This window comes from Geospiza fortis, unplaced genomic scaffold (genome assembly GCF_000277835.1).
Source record: "Geospiza fortis unplaced genomic scaffold, GeoFor_1.0 scaffold66, whole genome shotgun sequence".
NCBI classification, from domain to species: domain Eukaryota; kingdom Metazoa; phylum Chordata; class Aves; order Passeriformes; family Thraupidae; genus Geospiza; species Geospiza fortis.
The window spans coordinates 7,610,434-7,620,512 of record NW_005054312.1 but is presented as its reverse complement, the minus strand read 5'-3'; the positions used below and the strand labels follow the sequence as shown (position 1 = coordinate 7,620,512).

General features: G+C 38.9%; 1 protein-coding gene across 1 annotated transcript in view; it reads right to left on the bottom strand.

Annotated features, from left to right (window-relative positions):
- Positions 1–704: 704 nt before the first annotated feature.
- Positions 705–10,079, bottom strand: part of SLC1A2 (solute carrier family 1 member 2) — an 85,825-nt gene continuing 76,450 nt past the window's right edge. The window contains exon 11 of the mRNA XM_005419487.3: positions 705–9,865. Coding sequence (XP_005419544.2) covers positions 9,791–9,865 — 75 coding nt within the window. The 3' untranslated portion in view covers positions 705–9,790. The remainder of the gene's footprint in view (positions 9,866–10,079) is intronic.

Below are 10,079 nucleotides of genomic sequence, written 5' to 3'. Positions count from 1 at the left end.
TGGATTTCTTTGGAAATTTCTCAAGTGGATGATTAAGAACAAGAAAGCCCAGGGCTGTGCAGACTGTGAGTGCTCGCAGCCGAGGTTTCGGCTGTGCCTTATCACACACCGGTAGCTGTGCTATTTCCGCAGCGCCTGCTATTCCGAGCATGCAGCAACCTTGGAGCTTTCTCTCCATACTTGGCGAACTGCCACTCCACTGGGCCACGGTTCACTCCATGAGATCTCTTAATTTATGTGTTAAATACTGTTGATTTCTTTATAAAGAACTCCACCAGTTCCGCTACAGGCTTTGTTTATTATTTTTTTAGAAAGGCTATGAATAAAAGGTTTATTTTTTAGCAGCCACGGGAGGGAAGTAGGTTTCTAAAGCAACTGCAGCCATTGATTTGTGCCCTCCTACTCTTCTAACGTCTTTTCACTTCTCTTCTTGCCAAGAATAAATTAGTGAATCCTGGCCTTTGTGGAAAATGAGCTCATTTGCAGCCAGCATCCTGGAATATTTGGAGGATAAAGTGAGGGATGAGATTTCTAACTCTTTGGCAAAGTCAGGTCCATCTTCTACCCTGCGTGTAGTTCTCAGAACAGGCAGCCTCTCTCATCAGACTGCTTCATCCAAATGAAAAGCATTTTCATTTAGAAAATGCTAAAACTCCTAAAGCATTCCCATTTTGAGCCCAGGCTGAAATGAAAAGTCACAGATGTAAGCTGTGAAAATTATGAATCAACATTTATTGATGATATGTACATAAGAGGTACAACACTTAGTGAAATATTATATTCATGACTATTTCCAGTATAGAAAGAATGTCTAGTTGTTTTATACATGGAAGTTACAGAAATCAGTTCGCTCTGTAAGAAAGCATTAAAAGCAAATGACTAACAATCCTTGTAAAGAGGAAAGGATCTGAACTACAAAAATAGAATCGGTCTACAGGGCATTCCAACTACAATATACAAGAACAGAGCCCAGGGTTGGGAGAAATTTTACCATCTGCATTTATTAATTTCTAAACAAACTGTGCTATAGATACTGTACAGCATGTAATTTCAAAATCTCAGGAACTTTCTGTGTGTAAAGACCAACCTTATCCTTCTCCTTTTTAATCCTTTTTACAATAGAACATCGCAAAACATTCCAGTTCATGCCTGGTCACCTTAAAGAAGGGGCAAGGGATGATGAGCAGGCAGCACAGAATACTCCAGTGTGCAATTCATCCTGAAGCATCATAATGGGACTCACCAAGCAGGATAGTTTCCATGCTTTGGGGCCTGCCTAATTTTTATTTCTTTCTGCCTAGAGGGGATGATTCTATTTATAAGCCCCAGGTCCAGAGTATCTAGGAATGAATCAGCTTCTTGTTGCTGCAGGGTTCTATTTTTTCATAGATCTGAACTGTAGCTCGGATATCAGAAGATTTTTGCCACTGACTGTGTAGTTGATCTGTCTGTTTTTATGATCAGACATACTTTTGTAAATAACAGGCCTGTACAACAACCACAGTAGCTTTAGAGGTATTTAATTTGGCATTTATTTTCCAATAAATGCTAATATCCCTTTTTAGCAATGAAAGAAACAGTGCCCCATTGCCCATGAGTGGATTCATCCTTCTCAGAGACTGTTCCTGCTAGAGGGACGAAGCAGAGGTTCCTACTGGTACTCCTCAGGCACTCTGGAGAGAACTGGCAGCCCCTTGCTGCCTGCAGGTTTGCCCAGCCCCAGCTGTGGGACTGCACTGCTTTCCTGGCACCTGTGGTCAAGGAGGGACTGGAAGTGCCTCAGAGGGATCCTTTGATGCTGTGAGGTGACTAAGGGCTGATGATGCACAGAGCCAAAAACGGCCCGGCCAGCAGGAATGCAGCTAGATGGACTTCCCCTGATTCACTGTGCCAATTTAAACAGTGACTTACTAAGCTTGTGGTGATAAAGAGTCCAAACATTTGAAGCAAACAAGAAGAAAATAAAACAGAAACTTATCATTCCAGGCGAACATTAATTCTTTATGTCCTAACAAGCGTATTCACCAGGCAGCAAACCTATGCTGGGATCACTTTCACTCACTGCCAGGGAACTACACACATGCAGCTTCTAACACACACCATACTGGTTAGATACTGAAAACTAAAAGAAACCTATTTACAATAAGCTGGCTGCATACACGATTCTGAATGTTATTAAACCTGGGTGCTCCATAAGAGACAGATAAAGTAGTTACTAAGCTGTGGAATCTAATCAGTTGAACGGTCAAAAAGAAACAAACCCAGATATAAATGAAAAACAGAAAGTTGAACAAAATTTTAAAACACAGTCTAATTTTCTACTATGGCTCAATACACAGAAACCAATTAAATTAATTTAAAGCACAGCTACACATACTGTATACACCATTTCACTGAAATTACGTATTGATAGCTACATTATCTACACTAAGTGCAGAGAGGCACTGGACATCATGCTTCAACAAAATGTCAAAACTGGTATCGATAAGGTTTTACAGCTATTAGTAACTCAGCACTATTCTACCTGCAATTCCTATTAAGTTAATACCTGTTACATCTGATTTAAAATACAATATAGATCAAAATACAAGGGTATATCAACACACTTCCTACATATATATCTACTAGAAACGTAGGCTCCAAAACCTCCGCAGAATAACATGGCCCCATGGATTTCTGAATAGCTGAAGAGATACCCAGTATCAGTCACACTGGGACAGCAGTCCTTCCTCTTCCATGTTTTCTTTGTTTTGAATTACAGTCAAACAGCTAGTAGGCCATAGAAGATTTTTTTCTTTGTTACATAGTTGTTATGAATATTTATATTATTTTATTTTTATTCCTCTAGAAACAGTTCTTTATTAATTGAGTTGAAATTGTTATAGCCATGACCTTGATGGCAACAGGTATTTGCCTAATGGGAAGAAATTACCAAAATGAGAAGTAACTGTCATTTGGGTTGAAAAATATAGTGGTTATTCTCTTAAAAATACTTAAGAACAGAGGAGGTATTTCTATGGATGCTACCTAGTTACATTGGTCCCATGGTGGTTCTGTTGGTCCTTTTTCAAGAAGGCAAAATTAGATGGCAAAATCCTGAACTTTTTCCACAGGCTGAACTCACACACACTGTATTGTAGCAAGATGGATGGGGCCTGACAACATATTTTTTTGCCTACCCAGATCTATTTTCTATAAACTGCATTCTGAGCCAGTCAGTTATACATTAACAGGTCCTAAGGAAGAACTGCAGGATTTGGCAAAGGTAACATCAGGAAAAATTATAAAAGTGAGGGACGATTGCCCAAGACAGTCAATCTAGAAGATTGCTCAGATTATTATAGTATTGTTCCATGATGAACTGCAGCATTTAAGGACATCTTGAAATTCCTATTTGCTTCTTGTATTTTGTGCTTTGTCTATAATTCATCACCAAACATAGCACAAAAATATTTCATTGATCCTAAATGTCATAAGAAAACTGATTTTGTTCTAAGGTATAGATCACCTTTAAAGGATTATTTCCCTTCCCATACAAAACATTATAAGAAAATATTTGTGTGTCTGTAAATCACAGATACTAGGTAATTTAATTCAGTCTACACTGTAGTTTCCAGAGAACAAGTACAAATCCCTAAAACCTGTATTATTCTTAACTAAATCAGTGTTGAGCACACAATATTTAACACTATAAATACATTTTCAGCTTCTTCTGATGCATTCTACAAGCAAGAGCTCATACTGGATCATAGGAAATAAGATATATTTAAGAAAGGAGCAGGATATATTGGATGGAAGTGTGTGCAGTCGTCTTTAAGTAGGAAGGACAACCTGTAGTACACAAGAACTCACAAGTCCATACAAAACGCCAACATGGAAATGCTATAATCTACAATACTGACTGAAAAATCAATATGCAAGCACAGTTTGCTTACAGTCTTTGAAAAACTGTAGAAAAAATGAATGGAATAGAATGATACAAAAATTCCAGTCGACTACACTATTTATGTACAAAGCAATATACAGGTACAAGACAATCCAGGCTGTGTGATGCTGCCTAAGACAGCTTCCCTTTGTGCAATGGTGTGTGCCACAGAGCATCATTAAAAACAGTTGCAGGACCCCTGAATGGTGAGTAGAAAACTAGAAAGACTGGATGCTCTAGCATTGATCAGCATTGGCTCTGCAGCAGGATGGAGTTAGAAATGAAAGGAGATCAAAGGTTGGGTTAAGTGAGAAACCTCACAAGTCTTCTTGTCTCCCCAAATCTTGCATTAGGCTGTTGGTTATTTCCATCCTGGACTTAGTAGAGACATACTCAGTGGCTCAGTCATGTGCTCTAGGCTTTTCCAATGTTTGTAACCTGGCTTTTTTGTAAGACTCCTAATTGAAACTGCATAACCACTTTATCTGTTAGATTTGTACCAACCATTAGTGGGGAGTCACTGGGTTTCCCCTGAACAGGAGAAGATGTCTCTGGGATGGTGGGCACTGGGTTTCCCCAGAAGATGTCTCTGGGATGGTGGGCACCTGTAAGGGACAGTTCCTTGGAATCTTGTGCCAGGGAGGCCACTCAAAAGAGAAGTAAAAGAATTACCAGGACCTGGACATCAGCAGCAGTTTGACTCATTCATAGTAGCAGATTTCCACTGAACACGAAGTATGACCAGGAGGAAAACTGAGGGAGGCCCCCACTGTAGAGCTGGTAGCAGGCAGTGCTGCTGGGGGCTTCCCCAGGAGTCCTGCCTCGGCTCTGTGCGTTGTCTGGGGGGAGACACAGCCTTGGTGCCCATGGGGAAGAAAGACTGATGACTTTGGAAGGAATATACACCAAACACATTGTTTCAGGAAAATCATGAGCAAGAACACAACATTTTCAAAAACAGCATGGCAAAGATGAACAAGTAATTTACAGTTGACTGCCTTCTTTGACACTTCACAACTGTAAATCCTTTGTTTGTTCTTTTTACTGCTTAAAGCTACACTCTCTATACCATTCTTCGGGCAAAGGAAACTGGGTAAATATTTTCCCTTCAAAGTCACCAATATTATTGGAGAGAAGAAAATAACTCATCTTTCCAAGAATGCTTTCTGCTGGGAACAGGTGCTTCTACATAATCTTATATGGTGAATTATAGCTAAGGTGAACTGTCTCAATGGACTACACACCTATCATAATGGCTAATATGAAAAATATCGTAATTGTGGCCTTAAAAGTCACAGTAATAAAATCAAGATAGTCTTCAGGCTCATAACAGAATAATATTACAGTACATTTTTATAAAGTGCCCTTATTTATCCTTCTGTAAATTAATTCAAATGCAGCAATAAAAAGATCTGAATGGAAATTAAAGAGATGAGAAACAGTTATACCTTTATGTGTCCACAAAAGGATTCTTCTGAGCCTGGTACTAAAGCTCAGAGCCTTTTTAAAGATAGAAAGAGAAGTGAATGTTAGAGGGGAGGTTTATTATTGCCTATAATTATGGGGATTTGTGCAACTGCTTCTGTGTTGCTACAACAAGGCTGCAATAACACAGATGAAGGCAAGGAAGCAAAGAAAATCGAGGCAAGTCACCAGAATAAATTTGTTCACATGCTGATGCCTCAGCTTCTCAGATGAACAGTCTACTCTTCTGCGTGTCTACTGCCAGAAAACTAGTGGCCCTGGGAGTGATGGAAAACAAATTAGAAATCTATATTACTCCTACTTTTAAAAGTGGCATAAAGTCTAGAATTCCATGTGCTTTGAGAAAGAAATGGAGATCATCTATATCTCAGAAAAAACAAGGGAAAAATCTGTAATGAGAGTGAGCCTTATTTTTGGGCTGAGTTTAAATTCAGTGCTGGACTTGTAGCACTGAAACAATTAGGTATAAAAGAAGTATCTTGGCAGAAATCTTTTCCATGTGAGAATCAACTTCATTATAAATAGCAGACAAAGACTATTCCCTAGGATAGGATTGTGAAATGTCTTATAACTTAACAGAGTCAGGAAGAGACTTGATTTTTCCTGGAACATTGTGACTCCCACAGATTTCAGTGGGGCTTTCACGTAGTCAAAACATTTCACGCACAGTTTTTACTACTGCAAACAGTTTTTCAAAGGCATGAGTTTCTCACCAATTTGAATGGAAAAACCACATTTTTTAATAGGGACCAAGTGGCTTTTGCCCTACATGTTTGAAGAATCTTTGTGTCTAAGACCCACACACATTTCTTAAAAGGCTGGTGCAGACGTTGTTTTCCAAGGGAAGCAATGAAGAAACAATTTAAGTGGCAAAGTGCTCCACCTCTCCTGCAGTTCTAACATACAGCCTGCTTTACTTTCAGTGAACAGATACTATGAGAATACTGACCCAGCTTCAGCAGCAAATGCATGAAGCAAATGTGCAAGCATGTATGTAATTTTGTATGCAATGAACTGAGTCTTTGCCTGGTCTAGACTCTTCCATGTGCCAATGTGCTGCCAGCAATCTAAAGGCCAAAGGATATCACAGTTGCACAGACAAAGGTGGAGGGAACCGACAGAGCAGCAGAAAACAATGTTAATATAAACTACACAGAAACCAAATGACTTTTCACTGAGCTTTTTCTTTGACTTTGCCACCCCAGCACTGTGAGCAGATACAAAAAATTTGCCAGATGCAAATTAATGCATTGAGACTCCTAGTGAAAGTAAAAGGAGGCTGGCCAGTAACCCGCACTGCCTGCTGAAACGTGAACCTTGGATTAGCTGAAGTGGATGGTCCCTGGGTTATTTTCTGTTTATTTAGTTAAGTAGCAACCCAGCCTCATGGAATGAGCAAATCGAGAAATGAAAGCCAAGAGTGAGTTACATTTTCCCACATAAATGGAAAGCTTTTTGATGATTTAATACAGTGCTGCACTGGAGTAACACTATATTAAATATTCAGTCAGACTACAAGCAGAGGAATATATGAAAACCAACATTTCTCCTTCTCGCACATCCACATTTAAATAGAGAAATACTGTCATAATTATATTTTGAAAAATCCCTGAGTTACTGTATCTACAGAATTACCACTTTAAAATCACAGTCTGCAATTCTAATCCTATCAAAAGATCCAAATTTATCTTCCCATTTGTGGGTGGGGTTTCTCTAGCACTGCATTCCTTCCTTCCCTAGTCTCCATCCAAAGAAGCACTCTTCAAAGGGCATTACATCCCAAGTGGATAACTGTAAGCATATTCTAAGTGTTTCTCAATATGTAATTTTGTGGAGCTGCCTGGTCACATGTTGCTGACATTCCTGTTTGTTTCCAACTGCTAAACAGTTTCAAATGACAGCTAAAAGTATATGGACCAATTTTCTAAAGCTACTTTCAATGCAAGCAATCAGTGTGGCTGCTCCTAAGAAACTGCTGTGGTGAAGAGGACAAAAAATCATCTATTAATGGGGTGAGCTGTGCCATGAAACAGCTCAAGAATGCTGGATATAAATTGGGGTAAATGCTGCGTGTTCATTCTTGGATATAACTGCCCCTCAAGAGACAGCAAATTTCACTTGATGAAAGCCAGCACCCTCAGAGTAGGGAACATTTTACAGTACCTACACACCATCCCAGGCACATTTCTGGCCCATAACCCAGGGAATGCTACTTGAAAAGCAATAGCTAGACAGAGGTTAACTCTGGATATGCTAATAGCAATGACTGAAGAAAAGAGAATATAACCTGCCTGCCACTTCTCTGAGAAATCTACAATTCCATCCTTCACAAAAAAAAAAAAAAAATTAAATCCTCAAGATCCTTCAGGAGGCCTTTGGGAAAGGCCTCCCCCTCTAAAACATATTAGAGGCCTACAGAATTCACAGTGGTTCAATATTGGTTAAATTATATAGGCCATTTTGCTTAGGATTTGCTTGGCCATGGCATTCAAGTGATGACAAAAATACAGTGGTAAGAAAACTATTCCACGATAAATGCTTAAATGAGGGATACTCTGACAGTGGACTTGATCTTGCACATCATTAACGATGCAAGTAGCCTTGGCTGGCTTAGGTCCATGTGCAGTTTCAGAGATATTTATATGAATGCAGATGAACAAAAGCAGATTATATTTTTACTTTAATAGCTTCTACAGAGCCAAATAACACTCTACAGTTAAACACATTATTCCCCTTTAAACCCATGACTGGTCTGAGCATAGACACTAAATGGCCTGTTTCCATAAATGTTTGAACTCTGTTTCTTGCCATTTTTAAGTTCACCATATGCTCATATTATGATTCATTCTGAAAACTTCTGAGAGCTCCCCCCAAAATTGCACAAATCTTGTTCTGTGAGAAGAACCTTCCAAGACCACGTGGCTCAGCTTTGCTATGGAACATTGCTAACAGTATAATGGTATTCACCAGCATCTTAAAATTGCTAAGTATTAACAAGCACCTTTAAAAAATTTTCATAAGGTGTTTATTCTCACTGCAATTTCTTCTGACAGGTTGAGTCAGATATAGTATGTTGATCAAACTCTGTCTCATTAATTCAGATGCCATGTGCTCAAAGAAACATTTCTCTGACATTAGGGAGTTATATACTTATTACTCTGCAAAAGAGACAGAGATGTAATGCAACATACTGGCCTAAATCCTGAAATTCTGGCTTCATTTTCATTCAGTCCTAATCCTAGACAAATTCTCTTAACTTTATATGGAATTTGGTTTAGCAATGAATTCAGGATTTAGCCACTCTATGAAACATGATGTACTCGAAAGATGGCTTTCACTTTATAGCAAATGCTACTGATGATTATATTCAAAAATTCTATAAGAGTAATGGATTCAGAGCTCTTGTTTGCAGCTCATGATCAAGTACCCAATCATGACATCCATAATCAATCTTAGTAGTACCCTACTTCCCATGCATGGTGGAAACTCCTCTGACATCATGGTGAATAGTAAGGTACCACCTACTTTGATTAAAAATGGCACAACTGAGTCCATGGTTTTCTATATTTTGCACATCAGCCATAGATTTTGGTGAAGGAACTACTACCCCTGTAATTATACTGCCTTGTATTGTATGGTGCATTGTGGTCACAAAGCAGCACAGCCCCAGCATAAAAGAAAGGCTGCACCTGCCCTAGGACATCTGATAGAAACACATCACACGCACATACAAATTGAAGGTCTTCTCTTGATGCTAAGTTTTAGTTGTACTGATCTAACAAAATGTCTGGGACAATTTATTGACTTCTATGCATTAATCCTGCCCCCGGATCTAAGCTCAGTTTGAAGAACAACTAGGCACAAAAGTACAGTGCTTGTTATTATCAAAACAAATGGAAATCTTCAGGGATGTTTTCAAAAGGTATTTTAGCCATACAGTGATAAACAGATCAGGTATGCCACAAGAGTCACCAAAACACTTGAAGGCTTATGTGGTGTTATGTTTCTCTTGTATCTGTGACCCTGAGTCCCTGTAGTGAACTGTACTGGCACTTTGATCTTCCCATTTTGCAGCATTTACATTCTCAGTGTCTTGAACGAAAGGGGAAGTGGGTGAGAGCTCATTGCACTGCACGGAGCATTCTCCACGTGCATCATCCAAACAGTAACACAAGGGAGACAGATGGCTATGGATCATTGCTTGGCAAAGACACTACAATGACTTGATGAGATCTTTGCTAAGTTTCAGTTACAAAATTAAGCAGAAACTGTAGATGTTAAATTGGAAAAAAAAAAAAAGAGAAATCTTCTTAATTGTGGTATCTTCTGCCTCAAGATAGCTTCAGGACTTATTAAGGAAGCAGCTAGGAACCTCTTCATTTAGTTTTCCCGTTTCCAAGGCTCTTCTTCAACAACATTGAAGTCTGCAGATTTGCCATTGGTTGCCAGTGTTACCTGCAAGTAATTATCATCAACAAGCAACTTAAAGGCCAAGGCACTTTGACAAGAAAAGTAGTGAGTTTTATATGGAAGATTATGATATTTACAGGAATTACATACACTGTCACTTATTATATAAGTAATATGTATTTATTCAGAATTCACAACACTCCCAAATAGTGAGACTCCTCTTCATTTATTTATTATAATGACTAGAAAACATCAGTAG